Raw genomic sequence first — 19091 nt, 5'->3', positions numbered from 1 at the left:
ACACGACAAACCCTCTTAATTGTAGCAATGACTCCTTTATGAGGAGCACCAGAAGCCCCGGCAAAAAGTTTCTCTTTCTCTCTCACCGCAGGCTAACAGGGCTGTCTGGCAGGGAGCTGAATAGTTGTCTGCCACATCTATTCTTCTCCACTCCCTGCCTTTTATCCCCAGAGCTAGGGTGCAGCAGTGGCTCTTCCCTCCCAAGGACCGGCCCATAGATTTCCACTGCTCTCCTCTCCTCTGCCTTCTATCAGCCACTGGACCCAGCTGTTCTTCCTCTTCCTCATCAGCCACCTCCAGATCTGGGGGCTGTTGACTCTCCATCTGAGGGCTGACGGACGGCCCAGACTCTGCCTCTGTCTCTCTCTCTCTGCCAGCTCCATTCCCTCTTCCCCCTTGGAGCTCTCAGGCTGCCTTGAGGCTGACCCTGACTCCCACGCCTCCTCCTCCTCCTTTGATTCAGCTGCTGAAGGGGCTGGTGGTCGACAGGCTACAACACCGTCCCAGTCCGAGCCCGGGGTGCCCTCTGCAGATCCTTCAGCCTTCTCTGAATATGGAAGGATAGGATTTGGCACCATCCAGACAGAGGAAGGCCTGGGCAGGGAAATGGACACAAGGTTAGATGCAAAGGAAGGGGGGAGTGGAGAGACCTAGACTTGCTATTCCCTGTTGAGAAACCTCTGGGAGCTTTGGAACTACGACTCCCATCACGTCCCTACAAGACGAGGCTTCACAGCCTTAGCACAGCTCAAACAGAAATACAGCACGTCAGCGTTTCTCAAACTTGAAGACCTGTGGACCAACTCCCAGAATTCCCCAGCCAACTAAGACAATTAGCAGTTGGAAGTCCACCAGCACAACCGCTGCACAATTCTGGGAGTTGAAATCCACGCACCTTAAAGTTCACCGACCTGCTGGCTGAGGAATTCTAGGATTTGAAGTCCTCTGGGGCTTTGGGACTACAGCTCCCATCATGCCTCTGCAAGACGACGATTCACAGTCCACACAGGGTTCAAGCAGTCAATGCTTCTCAATTGCGGCAACTTTAAGATAAGTGGACTTCAATTCCCAGAATTCTGGGAGTTGAAGTCCACACATTTTCAAATTCGCTAGCATGCTGGCTGGGGAATTGTTCAATTGTGGTCGTAAGCCGAGGACTAACTTGTACTCCATTTTGGGGTCAACATTCAATCCAGAAACGTACAAAGTGCCCTACAATATTCAGGAAAAAAATTAAATCGTATCCCGGGAGCAAAAATAATACCTGCTCTTTTTAAGCATCTCCGCTGTGCTTGGCTAGAGAAAGGCGGATTGGTCCACTCACCTGGATAGAAATCCTTGGATTTGGAGAGCTTAATGGTGGCTCCGGTTTCCTTCTGCAACTGGACGATGGTTTGGCCCCCTTTGCCGATGATGGATCCGGCGGCATAGCTGGGAATCAGGACCTTAAGGAAGTACTCGCCATCTTCTGCGGGAAAGGAAACAAGAGACAAAATCTTGTGAGGCATCGCAAGAATTCCCGATCAAAGGAAAGCCATCACTTTCTCCGGCTGTGATGAACCTGCGAAACAACGACAGCTAGTCCTCCACTTACGACAGCTCATTTAGTGACCCAAGTTACAACGGCACTTAAAAAAGTGACTTATGACCCGTTTTCACAACTTACCATCCTTGTAACATTCGGATGCTTGGCAACTGCTTCGTACAGGTAGTCCTTGGCTTATGACCACGATTGAGCCCCAATGTCTGGCGTTCAGGGAGACATTTTGTTAAGTGAGCCTTGTCCCCTTTTTACGACATGTCTTGCCACAGTTGCTAAGTGAATCACTGCAGGGATAAGTTAGGAATCCAATTGTTAAGGGAATCTGGCTGCCCCGTAGACTTTGCTTGTCCGAAGATTGCAAAAGGGGATCACATGATCCCCGGGACACTGCAACGGTCATAAATGTGAGTCAGTTGCCAAGCAGCTGAATTTTGATCACATGATTGTAGGGATGCTGCAAATGTTCTAACTGTGAAAAAAACGGTCCTAAGTCCCTTTTTTCAGCACTGTCGTAACTTTGAATGGTCACTAAATGAACTGGTCGTAAGTCGAGGACTGCCTGTATTTACGACGGTTGCTGTGTCCCGGGGTCACGTGATCCCCCTTTGGTGACCTTCTGACAAGCAAAGTCAAATGGAGGAAGCCAGATTCGCTTAATGACCATGTTACTAATTTAGCAACCGCAATGATTCACTTAAGAGCTGTGGCAAGCGAGGTTGTAAAATGGAGCAAAACTCGCCTAACAACACTCTTGGATAGCAAGGGATATTTTGAGATCAATCGAGGACTACCTGTATGGTAGTTTTTAGCCTTCTGGCCCATCAAGGAATTGTGTCATTTTGTGTAACTTTCAGACGAGAATGGCAAACGGTGATAAAAGGGCAGGAAACTGCAGCCGGGATCCAGTCTTTTTATTTCTTTTTATGCATTTATTAGACTAGAGGTGACTCTGGGCAGCTTACAAACATTCAAACAAAGCCAGTAAACATGAAAATAATAAATAGCAACAACAAGAAGAAGAATTTTTACAATTAAAAGACAGGGAGGAAGGGAGCGAGATACACACAAGGAGAGGCGAGGTCTTCTCTTAACCGGATCCCTTTCCCCCATAACTGTAGCCCCAAGCATCAAATTAAGGACCCCTACAAATAAATTATTCTGCAAAAAGCTAAGTCACATTCTCCGGAGACCAGCCCATTCCACAACTCCCTTAATTCTCCAACTCAGCACTGAATCTGGAACAACAATCAACAACTTAATAGCCATCAACACCCTAATTAACAACTAAAAACTACACACAACCAGGCACCATATAAACACAATGGGTAGAACAGTCAGAATAACAAAATAACAGTGTTGGAAGGGGCCTTGGAGGTCTTCTAGTCCAACCCCCTGTTCAAGCAGGAGACCCTATACCATTCCAGACAAATGGCTATCCAATCTCTTCTTAAAAACCTCCAGTGTTGGAGCATCCACAACGTCTGGTGGCAAGCAGTTCCCCTGGTTAATAGTTCTTACTGTTAGGAAGTTACTCCTCAATTCCAGGTTGCTTCCCTCCTTGTTTCCATCCGCTGCTTCTTGTCCTGCCCTCAGATGCTTTGGAAAATAGCTTGACTCCCTCTTTTTTGTGGCAGCCCCTGAGATATTGGAACACTGCTATCATGTCACCCCGGTCCTTCTTTTCATTAAACCAGACATACCCAATTCCAGCATCCGATCTTCGTATGTTTAACCCTCCAGTCCCCTAGTCCTCTTTGTTGCTCTTCTCTGCACTCTTTCCAGAGTCTCAACATCTTTTTTTTAATATGTTGACCCAGTGCACACATTCTAGCGAAAGAGAAGTTCGCTGAGGATGGGCTCCAGCATGAGCCCAAAACCTCCCGTTTCGTCCCCGTGACTGACTCAGACCGGATCCTGCAACATTATCCCGGGACACATATATTACCTTTGTTCATCACTGTATTTATTTATTTTTTTGCTTGCATCCTGTCATTTCTAACACTGGTGATTCTTAAGGGGTGACCCAGGTATCCTTAAGGGCCAGAAAGCAGGAAGAAATCTTTCTCAATATTTTGAGAAGGTCGGCTTCTGGCAAAGAGACTTCCCAGCTTTCAAAGCCGCACATTGAAACAGAGCACCAAAGACCTTCAGTGACAGTTTTAGGACCGGTGGGGCCGTAGTTGGAGAAACTTCAGCAGCCCAGAAGGGGCCCCGAGGAAGAAAATTATGACCCTATCGAGGCCCGCAGGAACAAAATTGAATTTTCTGCCTGTGTTTGAAGGCACAACATGCTTCCTAAGTGCCTTTCCAACCTCGTTCCCGTCACCTTGTTCCCATCAATCCCACTCAGCTTTTCCCACAACCCACCGGTTTTGCAAAGCCAAAACAATAAAACACCCAGCTTGCTCTGCAACCATGAAGGGGAAGAAGAGCTAAAGAAGGAACAAATATCATTGATTTATTTGAAAGAAGGGACTTCGTAAACCTGGCATCCAAGTTTCTTAAAAGATGCCACCTCTCTCCTCTATTCTATTCTATTCTATTCTATTCTATTCTATTCTATTCTATTCTATTCTATTCTATTCTATTCTATTCCATTCCATTCCATTCCATTCCATTCCATTCTATTCTATTTCTCCCTATAGTTTATAGAATAGAATAGAATATTCCATAAAGCCTATTCTATATTTTATTCTATTCTACAAACCCTATAAAATGGCATAGGGTTTCCTGCTGAAGCAAAGGTTGGACTAGAAGACCTCCAAGGTCCCTTCTAATTCTGTTGTTATTCAGTTATTCTGCATTCCATTCCACAACCTTGAGAACTAGAAGCTTGGCTCTGGTTCTAAGTCGAAGGAAATTCCTTTTCTTCCACACGCCCTTTGCCCCCTACCCCCTCACTTTCAAATTCCTCCTCAGGGCAGCCCTCCAGAAAGTCAGTGGCGATGGTGGTTTTCTTACGCTTGTGTGAATGGGGCCGCTTCGTTCACCCTCGCATTGCAACCCAAAAGATCTTCAGCTATTTCCAGCGCCAGGGAGAAAAAAAGCAACAATCCTGAAATGGCAGGTTTGGAGCAAAGTGGCCTTGCCGTAATTTAATAATCAGTAGCATAATCGAGTTTGCTCTGTCTGCTCAAAATGAGAGTTTCTTTAAGGGGAAAAAAAAAAAAAGAAGAAGAAGAAGTAGAAGAATGCCGTTACGATTTCGTACAAGCGACTCAAGCCAGCTGAGTTGGGATGAGCGTGCTAAGCCTCCAGCCTCCAGCGCTGTGCTTAAAATATTAATTTTATACGGAGGTTTGCCCGGACTCCTTAGCTCAAGCCTTTCCAGATATTTGGATACAGCTGGTGGAGAAAATTGCTGCCACTTTATCTACTCTTTTGATCGCCTAAATCAGGGGTCTCAAACTCGAGGCCCGCGGGCCGAATGTCTCCTGCGATGTGGTCGGATCTGGCCCGCAGTGCCGTCCTGGTCTACCCAATGCAAAGAGGAAACATGCCAGCAGATTGGGGAGTGGCGTCAAACTAGCCACGCCCACCCAGTTGGCCACACCCACCCAGCTGGCCACGCCCCCTCAAGGTCAACCACAGCCCTCAATGAAATTGAGTTTGACACCCCTGGCCTGAATGGACGCGACTCAGTTTAGAGAGGGAAAAAATCAGCATTCGGGATCCAGAAACTGTTGAGTTGCATTCTTGAATACAGGCTAGTCCTTGACTTATGGCCATTTGACGAGTAAACCGTTCGATGTTGCAACGGCACTGAAAAAAGTGACTAATGATCGTTTTCTTCCCACTTAAGACCGTGGAGGGCACCCTGTCGTCACGTGATCAACCTCTGATCGAAATTCACACGCTTGGCAACAGACTCGTATTTATGATGGTTGCAGTGTCCCAGGTTCAGGTGATCCCATTTGTGACCTTCTGGTGAGCCAAATCCAATGGAGGGAAGCCCGATTCCCTTAACAACCGTGTTCGTAACTTAACGATTGCAAGTGATTCACGTAAGGACAGGAAAGGTCGCAAAACTCACTCGGCAACTGTCTCACTCGGTAACGGAAATGTGGAGCTGAACTATGGTCGTAAGCCAAGGACCTTTATTTCCTTGTATTTCTGATGATCATCCAATGCATTGGCGCCCACCTTGCGGTTCAAGGCACCTGTGGCGTCTATAAGCAAATGACTTCTCTCCATCCGTCCTTACAATCCCCTCTCCACACACACACACACATCGCAACGACGACAAAAATTAAATCTGGTTTTTGGCGTTTGTCCGGGGAAGCATATGGCGAGCGGCGCAACGGGTGCAGGGAGAAAGTCTGCGCTTATCCGGCACTCCAAATCCGTCCCTTCACTTTCACTCAGGAGTATCTATTTTTACCTGACCTGAAACGGAGGGGTTGCTCCTGCACACCCAGCTTACTCCAGAAGGAGGCTGACCTACTTCTCCTCCTGCCTCTCTCACCTATGCTGACGGGAGAGGCGATGGCTAAGCTGGTGAGAAGCACATGGGATCTGCTCTCACCGCTCCTCCTCTGGTTGCAAAACTCCCGTTGCTAAATGAAAGCCTTCCATCGAGAGAGTGAGAGCAGCTCCCTCGTTCGCACCTGCACACAAACACACCCTCTCTTCCCCGGCTTTCTGTCTTTCTTTCTTTCTTTCTGAACAAAAATCCCACAGCACAAGCGCCGAGCGCGGTTTTCCTTGGTGACCTCCAGAGGGCAAGGTGAGGCTCCCCACGGAGACCTTCGGGGCTGTTCAGGATAGAAGAAAAACAGTGATGGGGATTGTTGAATAGAGAACCCTTTAAAGCAGGGGTCCCCAACCTTGGCAACTTTAAGCCTGGAGGACTTCAATTCCCAGAATTCCCCAGCCAGCTTTGCTGGGAAATTCTGGGAATTGAAGTCCTCCAGGCTTAAAGTTGCCAAGGTTGGGGACCCCTGCTTTAAAGCACCTCGAGAAAGTGGGAAACTTTAAACTCCTTTTCAGGCACAAGACTAAATTGGAAACTCAGAATCGAGCTGGAAGGGACCTTGGAGGTCTTCTAGCTCAGCCTCCGTTCAAGGAGAACATATACCATTTCAGTGGTATAATGGTGGCTGTCCATTCTTTTCTTTGAAACCTCCAGTGATGAAGCACTCACAAATTCCGGTGGCAAGCTGTTCCACTGGATCATTTTTCTCGCTGTCAGAAAGTTTCTCTTTTAATTCCAGATTGCTTCTCTCCTTGATTAGTTTCCATCCATTGTTTGTTGTCTTGCCTTCAGGTCCTTTGGAAAATAAATTGACCCATTCTTCCCCTCAAATTCTGGAATACTACTATCATGTCCCCCCCCCAGTCCTTTTTTTTCTCTAGACTGGCCACACCCAATTCCTGCAACCGTTCTTCCTATGTTTTTGTCTCCAGGCGTTTGATCATCTTAGTTGCTCTTCTCTGCACTTTTTCCAAAATCTCAACATCTTTTTTGTAATGTGGTGACCAAAACTGGATGCAGGATTCCAGGTGCGGCCTTACTAAGGGGTTTATCAAGCGGTACTAATTCTTTATAAAAAAAATAAACTTTTTTTCAAAATCCAAGTCTTTGCAGTTTTGCAAAACAGACCGGATCGTAAACTGGATCCCCGGAATATAGTGAAACACACGTACGAACCCAGCTATCCAGAGACACACCCCCAAGATTAAAAATTATCCAGACTTTCAAACAGTACAAGTGTACAGCTGGGAGGCCTTTAACCGATGAGAGTTAAGCGATTTGCACAAACAGAGATTAGAAATTGGGTGCACCCTAGAGAACCGGCTGACAAGAGATGGATGGCAGGCAAAGCAAAGCAAATTTTTCCTTTGCGGCAATCCAGAATTTATTGGAAGGCTTGCAGCTCAGGGCTCCTGCCTTAAATAACTTTGCGTAAAAGTAAATGCACTTGCCGACAAAGAAACTGATCCATCAAGTCCGCTGCTTGCAGTGTCAGCCGGCCTCTTGCTACGCTCCAAAACTTCAGGGCAGAGAAAATCCTCTCAAAATCCAGAGTGAGAATATCTAGAGCAGGAGTGCCCAACCTTGGCAACTTTATGACTTGCAGACTTCAACTTCCAGGATTCCCCAGCCTGCTCCAGATACTCTCCTTTTCACTCTGGATTTTGAGAATTTTGGCCTAATAATACCCTTTTCTTTTCCAGAAGATTTTGCGACCTTCTTCCCACAATCTTATGAAAATGTCGTTGCATACAACAACAATGTACAACGTACAGTGGTTTAGTGCACCCTGTTATTAACACAGCTGCCTGCAATTTCTGCTGGTTCGAATCTCTCCAAGGCTCAAGGTTGACTCAGCCTTCCATCCTTTCTAAGGTAGGTGAAATGAGGACCCAGTTTGTGGGGGCAATAAGCTGACTTTGTATAAAATATACAAAAAGAATGAAGGCTATTGCTTAACGTATTGTAAGCCGCCCTGAGTCTCCGGAGAAGGGCGGCATATAAATCAAATTAAAAAAAAAAACAACCCTGTGAGGTAGGTTGGGCTGAGCGGGTGGGATTGGCCCAAAGTCACCCAGCTGGCTTTCACGCCTAAGGCAAGACTAGAGCTCTCGTCTCTTGGGAGTTCTAGTCCTACTATCATGCTTAAGGTGGGACTAGAATTTATTGTCTCCTGGTGGTTGGCCCAGAGTCACTCAACCAGTTATCATGGGACTAGAATTCCCCATCTCCTGGTGATTGACCCAGAGTTACCCAACTGGTTTTAATGCTTAAGGCAGCATGGCTGGCTGGGGAATTCTGGGAGTTGAAGTCCACAAGACCCCTTGATCTAGGCATAACTCACTAATACAGAAAAGTCATCACAGCCTTTTTTGTTTGTGAGTTGAGAATAACAGATGTTCTGTTTACTTCCTGGAAAATAACTCGGTTTCTTTAAAAGAGGCTTTCTGTTGCCCTTGGTTACCTTAAGAATCTGGTCCGTTCTCCTTCAGATGTTTGTTTTTGAAGCTGGGCCCAGGAATTGTGGCCACGCCCATGGGTCTTCCCACAAAAGGACAAGGGTGGTGGGGTTTCCCCCCCCCGATACTTCTTGCAAGCAGGCGCCGTTGAAAAATCCTAAACCCTAAAAGTGAATATTGGATTCCAGCTGGCAAGGCTTCTACAGACAGACTAAGGGCGGTGGGTCCCTATCAATATATATTAAAAGGGTGTCAGTTAACCAGGTTTAGTGTATGTAAGACTAGTGTTTAATCCAGTGTTTCTCAACCTTAGCAACGTTAAGATGTCTGGACTTCAAATCCTAGAATTCTCCAGCCAGCATGCACCGATGTCAATCCTAGCATTCCTCAGTAACCATGCACAGACTTTAACTCCCAGAATTCTCCAGTTAGCCTGCATGGACTGCAAGTCCCAGAATTCCCCAGCCAGCATGCGTGGACTTCAACTTCCAGAATTCCCCAGCTGGCTTTCTTAATAATGTCTCTATTGGTTCTGATGTTGCTTTTTTCCCCTTCTCCCACTGCATCGCATCAATCCTTACCGACGCTTGTCGCCAACAAATGCACCAGTAGTGGATTTCAAATCCCGCCGCTACCGGTTCACTATTGGGAGTGTGTGGTGCGGTTCTGCGCATGTGCAGAGCATTTTTGATGATGTCTGGGTGGGTGGGCTGAGCCTCCCGCCACCACCATCAGCTTCCCTCCTGTGTGACTGTAGCCTTCAAAGGGGTCACTCGGGCATCCCTCCGGATGACATGTTTAAACCAGGGGTGAAATCCAACAGGTTCTGGAGAACCGGTAGCGGAAATTTTGAGCAGTTCGGAGAACCAGCAAATACCACCTCTGGCTGGCCCCAGAGTGGGGTGGGAATGGGGATTTTGCAATATCCTTCCCCCAGGAATGGGGTGGGAATGGGGATTTTGCAGTATCCTTCCCCTGCCATGCCCACCAAGCCACGCCCACCAAGCCCCACCACGCCCACCAAGCCACGCCCACAGAACCGGTAGTAAGAAAAAAATGAATCCCACCACTGGTTTAAACCATTTGCACAAACTTGGGTTAACTACCATGTGGTCCAATTTAAAAACAAGCCATCTTTAAAGACTCTTCCTGCAACAACCATTCCTGGGTTGCTTTGTGCACATACAAAATGACACGTTTCAGAGCCGTATCACGATTATTAAGCACATGAGGCACAAACATTATGGAAAATATAGTATTTCCTACACGTGCACCACAAACACAGACACACACATACATGAATACAAGAGATTCAGAGTCCCAAAGGTGCTTTTGTTCCAAGAGGCAACTGGACTTTCTGGGGTTTTTTTGAAGAGGTTTTGCTTCTCATCCGAGAAGCTTCCTCGGCATCTGGAGATTCAGAGAGATAAATACAGGTACAGCTAGTCCTTGACCTCCAACAGTTCATTTAGTGACCGTTCAAAGTTACAACGGCACTGAAAAAAAGGGATGTATGACCATTTTTCACACTTAAGACTATTACAGCATCCCCATGGTCACGGGATTTACATTTGGATACTTGACAGCTGGTTCATATTTATGACGGCCGCACTGATTCCCCTTTTGCGACCTTCTGACAAGGAAGGTCAAGGGGGGAAGCCAGGTTCACTTAACAACTGGGTGACTCATTTAAGCACTCATTTAAGCTGTGATTCGCTTAACAAAAGTGACAAGGAAAGTCGAAAAACGGAGCAAAACTACATACATCACAAATGTCTCACTTAGCAAACATAAATTTCCATTGGGCTCCATTGAGGTCATAAGTCGAGGATTACCTGTATCTTTAAAGTTGCTAAGAGAAACGTTGGCTTTCAGGAATATTTCGAGAGATTGTGCTGCAATAGTTACAATCTGTTTTTTTTTTTTAATTATTATTATTATCTCTTTTATTCATTAAACATGAAACTCAGTCAACTGAAAATTTAAAAATATGTCACAAATATGATTGACTGGTGCTAATGGTTGATACGGGTTGCTGCCAGCATCCGAGGTATCAACCAAGTATCTTCTTAAAATATATGATTATGATTATTATGATTATTATTTTGTTAGTGGGCCACTTGGAAATAAAAGTGGCTTCTCATGAGGAAGATGGGGAGAAACGTAACCACATCTATTCTTGGACATCTTTGCTTTCCTCCTGTCTTGACACCCCCACGAGGTTCCCTCGAGGGTTTCTCTAAGCAGAGGGATCCTCAGTCCAAATCCACTTAAAAGAATTCCCTCTCTCAGGTGGATTAAAGCAGCTAAGTCATTAGAACTGTCTCGGAGCCCAAGCTGATCAGCCAAGAGAAAGTGGCCTTGCTTCTTTTCCTCCATCTGACTCCTTCGTGACTTTTCAGGCCTCCTTCTCTGAAGATTTCCAAAAAGTTTGGTCTAGTGGTTAAGACACTAAGCTAGAAAGCAAGAGACCATGAGTTTAAATCCAGGATAACCAGCTGGGTGACTTTGGGCCAATCACCAGGTGACTGTGAGTTCTAGTTCCGCCTGATGCATGAAAGTATAGCTGGGTGACTTTTGGCCAGTCTTTCCCTCAGCCCAACCAACCTCACAAGGGCTGCTGTTGTGGGGAAAAGAGGAAGAAGAAGCTGTCAGTTATGTTCGCTGCCTTGAGTTGAAAAAATAACAAAGATGGGATATAAATAAATAATAAAAAATAAAGCCCCCCCTCCCCCACCCTTTGCACCCTGCCAGGTTTCTCCCTGGCTTGTAAACTGTGGATAAATCAGAAAGCCCTCCTCTTGAAATGGAAGTAATTCCATTTCAAGGCTTCTCCTTAATATAAGGAGTATCTGGCATCCTTGTGTCTGCCAAAAGTCACTCTCCATTTAATTATAACTGGGGAGAAAGTCTTGACCTCCCTCCCCCCACGACTCAATGTGACTGGGTGACCTTGAGCTCTAAAAATAATTCTTCTTTTCTTCATCATCCAGCTTTTCGTTCTGCCTTCTGGCTTTCAGTTACTTTTTTTTCTTTTTAGTTTTTAGTTTCTTTTTAGTGCTGTCTGTTGATCACCCAGCTTTTAATGTCTGGCTCCAAATCACGGGGCTCCCCACCTTGGCAAGGTTAAGACTTGTGGACTTCAACTCCCAGAATTCCCCAGCCAGCCTGCTGGGGGATTCTGGGAATTGAAGTCCATCCATGTTAAAGTTGCCAGGGTTGAACACTCCTGATTTGGAGTCAGAAACTAAAAGCTGAGTGATGTAGTTTTGTCTAAATCAGGGGAGTCCAATCTTGGCAACTTTAAGACTAGTGGACTTCAACTCCCAGAATTCCCCAGCTAGCTGGCTGGGGAATTCTGGGAACTGAACTCCATTCACTGTTAATTTTGCCATGGTTGAAAAATGCTGCTTTAGGAGATGAGCGAGCTAAACTGCAGCTTCAAGCAATCCTGTGTTCGGTTTCCAGCATCCCCTACAAATCGGCTTAAGGGGCCTTATTAAACCGACGGCCACCATCGCCACTCGGATACTGCCACGCATTTCTTGCTTGTCATCTCAGGATCCTCCACAGGCATCTGGCACGCCCACGGCAAGTCCCCCAGACTATCAGCAATGGAGCGAACGGAGGAGAGGCTACTAAAGACGAGAACCCACTCTACAAAACCAATAACCCGGGGCAAGACGAGATCGATCGGCGACGTTTAATTTGCACAAATGAAATGGCCCATAATAACAACCCCCAACTGATCAGAAGGTGGCAGGACCAACACCCTCCCCCGGTGCGCCAACTGGTCCTGTGGACCCTTCCATCTGCCAGGCCCGAGAAAATTCTTCTGCCCTTTTGATTCTGATGGCAGCCGGGAAGAAAACTACCGGGTTGAAGGCAAAGAGCCCAGATTCTCCCGGAGAAGTCTGCTCTGAATTGGCTGGAGTGATCAACCAGCAGAGATCAACCCAATAGGTCTATGGAGTTTCTCAGTCCTCCAGGTGATGGTTGTCCCAAAGGTGCTTTTTCAAGAGGCAACTGGACTTTCTGGTTTTTCTTGGAAGACATTTCGCTTCTCATCCAAGAAGCTTCTTTAGCTCTGACTGAAACCAGACTTCAAACCCAAGAATACACTAAGGCAGAAGCTTGTCCACTCCAAGGATAAAACACCCAGACACAAACTGAGCAACGTGGTATATGCAGTACGATGCAGGGAGCCATTTGCAGTTCTGTATACTGGGGAAACAAAACAACCACTTCGTAAACACGTGGCATAACATAGGAGAACAAACCCATAAGGACTAGATTCAGCGGTCCATCTGCAATTAAAAGACAAACGCCGTTCTTTTGAAGACAGCAAAGTCCACATTTTGGACAGAAAGGACCGCTGGTTTAAAAGAGGACTCAAAGAGGCCATCTATGTCACAATTGAACAGCCCTCTTTCAACAGAGGGGGGGATACGACATCATCTATCTCCAGTCTACAACACAGTCCTTTCAGCAGTTCCAAGAAGGCTCCACACCAGTGGTGGGTTTCACTTACCTTTGCTACCGTTTCACTCACAGAGCATATTTGATGACATCCGGATGGGTGGGCGGAGCCTCCTGCCACTACTGCTACCGGTTTGCCTGAACCGGAGTGAACCGGTAGCAACCCACCACTGCTACACACCCATTTGCACTACTCAGGTGACCCTGAGGACACAAATAAACCTCTAGGTGGCCTCAACGACTCTCTAAAAGGATGCAAATGACCAGCAGTCTGCAAGAAGTATAAAGCCTTCCCTTCCCCACTATCCTGTCAAGAGCTGAAGAAGCTTCTTGGATGAGAAGCGAAACATCTTCAAAGAAAAAACCAAAAAGTCCAGTTGCCCCTTGCAAAAGACCTATTCGGAGATAGTCATTTCCTTGCTATCTTCAAGGTGGTGAGGATGTGAGGAGATGATGTGTCCATTGCAGATTGCATAATCTGTGTCATTTGCACAAATTGTTGGGTGTTCACAGGGAATGGTCCAAAATTCCATCTTGACTTATTTGAGATGCCCTGCAGACACTGCTGGGGTGTTGTGATGGGCACCTCTGCATCATGTCTTGGGGAATGCTAGGGATGAAAAACCTCGGGTTCTCTCTGAAAGACAGAGATCTAAAGTGGGGAATATAAGTAGTCCTCAATTTATGACCACAATTGAGCCCAAAATTTATATTGCCAAGTGAGAAGTTCGTTAAGTGAGCTTTGCCCTATTTTTATGACTTTTCTTGCCACAGCTGTTAAGTAAATCACTGCAATAGTTAAGTTAGTCACACGGTTGTTAAGTGAATCAGGCTTCCCCGTTAACTTTGCTTTGTCAGAAAGTTGCAAAAGGGGATCATGTGACCCCCAAAGACACTGCAACTGTCATAAATGTGAACCAGATGCCAAGCGTCTGAATTTTGATCACGAATTTTGAATGGTCACTAAATGAATGGATGTAAGTCAGGGACTACCTGTAGGGGGAGAGCGCCAGGCAAACCCACCACTGGGAAATCAAAATCCTTTCCGAAATTGGCTTCCAAATTACTGCCAGGAAAACCACAAGGTTGTGTCCCTGAAATTCACCGATCACAAGAAACTATTGTTAGAAACACTGACACCAACCTCAGAACTGACCTGTCCAGCGAGTGCCAAATATTTTTGTGAGTTCAAGGCACTGTGTGAAATCTATATTTGAGATCGATAGGCTGGTTAGCCGTTATTTTCCCCTTTGGTTCATTCTTTGAGAATCGTGGCCAAAGCAAATCGGTAGCAATCACAAATCGAATAGCTTGAGATTTCGGGAAACGGCCTCTTTGTTGGTATTTGATCTATTCCCAAACCCTTTAAGCCAGTGATTCTTTAAACTCGGTCACTTTAAGATGCATGGATTTCAACTCCCAGAATTCCCCAGCCGGCAGAGAATTCTGGGAGTTGAATTCCACATGTCTTAAAGTGGCACAGTTTGCGTAACACTGTAACACCCTGATAATATTTTAACTCAATGGAAATGTCCCTGTTTCATAAAAGCCACTTTTAGCCCATTTTGGATAATTTACTCAGGTTTGGTAAGCACTGATCTGTGGACTTCAATTCCCAGAAGTCTTCAACCAGCAAGGCCGCTGCTAAGAATTCTGGGATTTAAAGTGGCGTCGTCCTGTCCCCTTTGGGGGTTTTGAGCATTACAATTCTTATATTAATCCATCATGTTTACAGTTGGAAGGGCCTTGGACATCACCAAGTCCAGTTAGGCCCACCGCCAAGTCCAACCACCTTCAACATCAACATCTGCCACCACCAACAGCAAGTCAACTTCCTCTCCAGTCAAATTCATTATGATAGCATCCCTATAAAGGAGAATATTTGTAGCTCAGGGTTGAACTGGACCCCTCAGTTGGTGGTCTCTGAGCTTGCTTGTTTTCTTGCAGACGTTTCATGACCAAACCAGGTAACATCATCAGTATCCCTGCCAGTTGGCCATCCAACCACTTAAACACTTCCAGCCCAACTTTTTTTCCGACTTGCAACCAAAATCGACTCTATTCTGCCTTGCCTGTGGATGATAGCTTACTAGCTCTTAAGCTTTCAAGAAGAGATTGGATGCCATTTGTCAGAAATGGTGTAGGGTCTCCTGCTTGGGTGGAGGGTTGGACTAGATGACCTACAAGGTCCCTTCCAACTCTCTTAATCTGTTAAAAGGTCTTGTTTTTTTTTTTTGTTGTTCCTGGAGACTGTGCCAGCCTTACCCTCGCCTCCCTGTAGATCGGGCAGAGAAGAAGAAATGTCTTCACCTACAGGTAGTCCTTGACTTACGACCGCAATTGAGCCCAAAAATTCTGTTGCTAAGCGAGACACCTGTTCAGTGAGTTTTTGTCCTGTTTTATGACCTTTCTGGCCACAGCTGTTAAGTGAATGGTTGCAGTTGTTAAGTCAGTCACACGGCTGTTCGGTGAACCTGGCTTCCCCATTGACTTTGCTTGTTGGACGGTCGCCAAAGGGGATCACCTGATCTCAGGACAGTCCAACCGTCATAAAGATGAGCCAGTTGACCGGCATCCAAATTTGGATCATATGACCACAGGGATGCTGCAATGGTCATAAGCGTGAAAAATGATAGTAAGTCAGGGGTTTTTTTTCGATGCTGTTATAGCTTCGAACAGTTACTAAATGAACGGTTGCCAATCCGGGGCTACCTGTATACAAAGCCGAGGCCTAGAAGTCAGGTAGCAGCAGGACCTACTTGTATCCTTCAAGATCAAGAAAGTGAGCCCACACGCAATCATTTGTTCCCATCATCAACATGCCTCTGAAGATCAGTTGGCCACTTAGGACTTTAGAGCAAGGGTCTCCATCCTAGGCCCCTTTAAGACTTGCGGACTTCATCTCCCAGAATTCCTGGCTGGGGAATTCTGGGAGTTGAAGTCCACAAAAGGTTGGAGACCCTTCCTCTAAAGTCCTAAATGACCAACTGATCCTCTAATGGGGCCCTAATCCAGTCCTAAAGGAAACCCTCAGCACCCAAGATCCCCTCAAAAGAGAACCCCCTTCCCTCTTCCTGCCTAGGAGGATCTCCTTCTACAGAAGACTAGAGCAGATCCCAGGAGATCTTCTCTACCTACCTCTCTGCTTCTTTTAGCTTTTCCTGGTCAGCCGTCTTGATCTCCCCAAAACCCATCGCTCCTCAGGGTCTCCCTGCCCTGAGCGCACACATGCTCCCCCTTTCCCATCCCTTAAGGAGGCACACAACACGCTGACTCAGGTCAATGGCAAAACTAGGCAGGGATGTTCAACCCGGAGCTAAGCTAACCAAGCCCCAACAGAGGACCGCAGGTCATTTAGGCCTTCAGAACAGGGCTTTTCAAACTTGGCCTCCTTTAAGATTTGTGGACTTCAACGAACCTGGTTGGTTTTAACCAACGTTGGTGGTTTTTGTTTGTTTGTGTGCACGTGAATAGCCTGGCATCCGGTGCGGATCCAGCCCGTTTGATTCTTTTACAGCGCAGACCCAAATAATCCAGGTTAAATTTGTTGCACGCAGGACTTATGCTTCTTTGCGCAAACCAGCAATTGCTGGTTTTATTGGGATTTGGGGAGGAGGGGTTGAAGGCATCTCGTCTCGAAAGCAACAACAACAGCAACAGCAGCAGCAGCGATGACAAGACCGTGCCATGGTGGGAGGAGTTGTTTACTCTCCCAAACTTGGAAAAGATGGTTGATTCACCGACCAGCTCCTTACCCTCTGCTCCCACGGCTTTGTGGAAAGGGCTCCCTTGTGTGGGCAGGACCTGTAGTTTCTCTCCGTATTAATTCAGGCTCACCCACCCTCTAAAACAGGAGTGGGGAAGCTTGGCCCTTTTGAGTTTAAAGCCCACAAGCCATAAAAGGGCCAAGGTTTCCCCCACACCGCACTACACCACTGTAAAATGTGAAGGACCCGCTGGCTTAGATGTTAGATGTGGAGACTCTACGAAGAGTGCAGAGAAGAGCAACGAAGATGATCAGGGGGTTGGAGACTAAAACAGACCAAGAACAGTTGCAGGAACTGGGTAATGTCTGGTTTAAGGAAGAGAAGGACGAGGGGTGACGTGATGGCCATCTTCCAGTATCTAAGGGTTGCCCCAAAGAAGAAAGGGTCAACCTATTCTCCAAAGCACCAGAAGGCAGGACAAGAAGCAACAGATGGAAACGAATCAAGGAGAGAAACAACCTAGAACTAAGGAGAAATTTCCTGACAGAACAATTAACCGGTGGAATGACTTGCCTACAGAAGTTGTGAGAGCTCCAACACTGGAAGTTTTTAAAGAAGAGACTGGACAACTATTTGTCTGAAATGGTATTGGAGTTCCTGCCTGAGCAGGGGGTTGGACTAGAAGACCTCCAAGGTCCCTTCCAACTCTGTTGTTCTGTTCTTGGTTGGTGGTGGTATGGGAACATCTCCTCTTTGGGCCTTTGGAACTGCTCTGTGGGTCTCCTCTCCCCTCGGAAGCCAGCTTTGGCCTGGGCGATGTCACCTCTGCAGCCATTTTGAGAGCAGCAGCAACACCCTCTTGCCCCAGCCAGTCGGCTTCCTTGAGGACCACAAAAGATCGGAGCTGTCCATCAGCATGAAGGAGAAACCCCAAGGCTATGTCAGGCTGGACATCAGGAAGCCTCTCCGGACTCCGCCATCCCACCTCGTCTCGGAAGGCTGATGAGGAAGACCTTCCTAGCTAAAAATACGCATCCGAGTCCATCTTCCTCAGAGTTCCTCATCCGAACCTTCTGCCCAGCCCTAAATTTTGCCTTCCCTTCCCCAACCCACGGCCTCTGCAACCACCAACTCCTACACCCAGAGATTGGGTTCACCACGCTCCTTTGCCGACGGCTACAGCTCTTCCTCAGGCTGCCCAGCTGGCGATGATGCCACGCTGTCTCTGCCCTCCTCCGGCAAGGCCTGCTTGTCCATTGTAGTAGGGACCTGCCTAGTTTTGATGATGCTTTTTTTTCCCAGATACTCCACAAAACGGCGGCACTGGGATTAACTGCCAGCCATGCCAAGCCAGAATTAATCCGGTCATTTGCATCCCTTCCTATTTCGCCCTTCCGACATGCTCCAGCAACCTTCCCTTTTTTAAAAAACAAAAACGAAAATGAAAACCCCTAACTGGACACGCCGAGTTTAAAAAAAAAATCCCACCCTGTTTTGACCTTCACTCCCTTCGGGTTCAGGGCGGCAAACATGCACAGATGCACAGAAGACCCCCAGGCTCACTGACCTCCTGGCTGGGCCGCGAGGCCTGCCTGGCCTTCCGCCTTGCGCATTTCCACCGCCATCCGTTGTCCGTTGCAACACACACACACACACACACACACACGTTAGGTACTACGAACACATCTCGGTGCGTTCCCTCCCTCCCGCCTTCCTGTCGTGCCATCCAATTCACTCCCTTCTTCCTCCCCGAAATCCATATTGGAATCAGCCCAACGCCACCCAGACTGGCCCTCAATAAAAAGCAGGACCAGCCGGGCACATAACCACCACGGCCTTCTCGGTCATCCAGGGTATCGTTGTATCAAAAGCGGTTTTTAATTTTGAAAGACAACTGGACTGGGTTTGTGTGTGGAAGAAGAAAACATTTCGGCTTCCTATCCTGGAAGCCAACGAAGCTACAACGGGTGAAGCTCCCAGGATAGGGAGCAAAAGGTTTTCTTCTTCTTCAAACAAACAAACAAACAAACAAAACCAGTCCAGTTGCCTTTCAAAATAAAAACCGCTTTTGATAACCACAGTCTGCTTTCCACAGCCAAATTGAGCTTCATCTCCTTCTTCCTCCCCTCTGATGCAGCCTCCTTGGGACAGCCACCCAAGCGGGAATTCCTCCATTTCTGGCCTGTTTTTTTCTCCCTCTTCCTTCCTCAAATCAATCAATCAATCAATCAATCAGAATAGACTGGGAAGGGACCTTGGAGGTCTTCTAGTCCAACCCCCTACTCAAGCAGGAGACCCTATCCCATTTCAGACAAGTGGCTGTCCAGCCTCTTCTTGAAAACCTCCAGTGATGGAATACCTACAATTTCTGGTGGCAAGCTGTTCCACTGGTTAATTGTCAATGTTAGGAAGTTTCTCCTTAATTCCAG

General features: G+C 46.9%; 1 protein-coding gene across 3 annotated transcripts in view; it reads right to left on the bottom strand.

Moving 5' to 3' along the window:
• NOVA2 (NOVA alternative splicing regulator 2) overlaps nucleotides 1-19091 on the bottom strand; it is a 36434-nt gene that overhangs the window by 14125 nt on the left and 3218 nt on the right. For 2 of the 3 annotated variants that reach the window (XM_060693782.2, XM_034438154.3), the window contains one exon: nucleotides 1325-1468. In XM_060693782.2, coding sequence (XP_060549765.1) covers nucleotides 1325-1468 — 144 coding nt within the window. Of the gene's footprint in view, nucleotides 1-1324; nucleotides 1469-18229; nucleotides 18503-19091 lie in introns of those variants that run through there. The other variant, XM_034438153.3, reaches the window with a different exon arrangement.

This window comes from Pantherophis guttatus, chromosome 10 (assembly GCF_059756535.1).
Source record: "Pantherophis guttatus breed Tessera chromosome 10, ASM5975653v1, whole genome shotgun sequence".
NCBI classification, from domain to species: domain Eukaryota; kingdom Metazoa; phylum Chordata; class Lepidosauria; order Squamata; family Colubridae; genus Pantherophis; species Pantherophis guttatus.
Note: the sequence above shows the minus strand (reverse complement) of the source record. Positions and strands in the feature narration are given on the sequence as shown.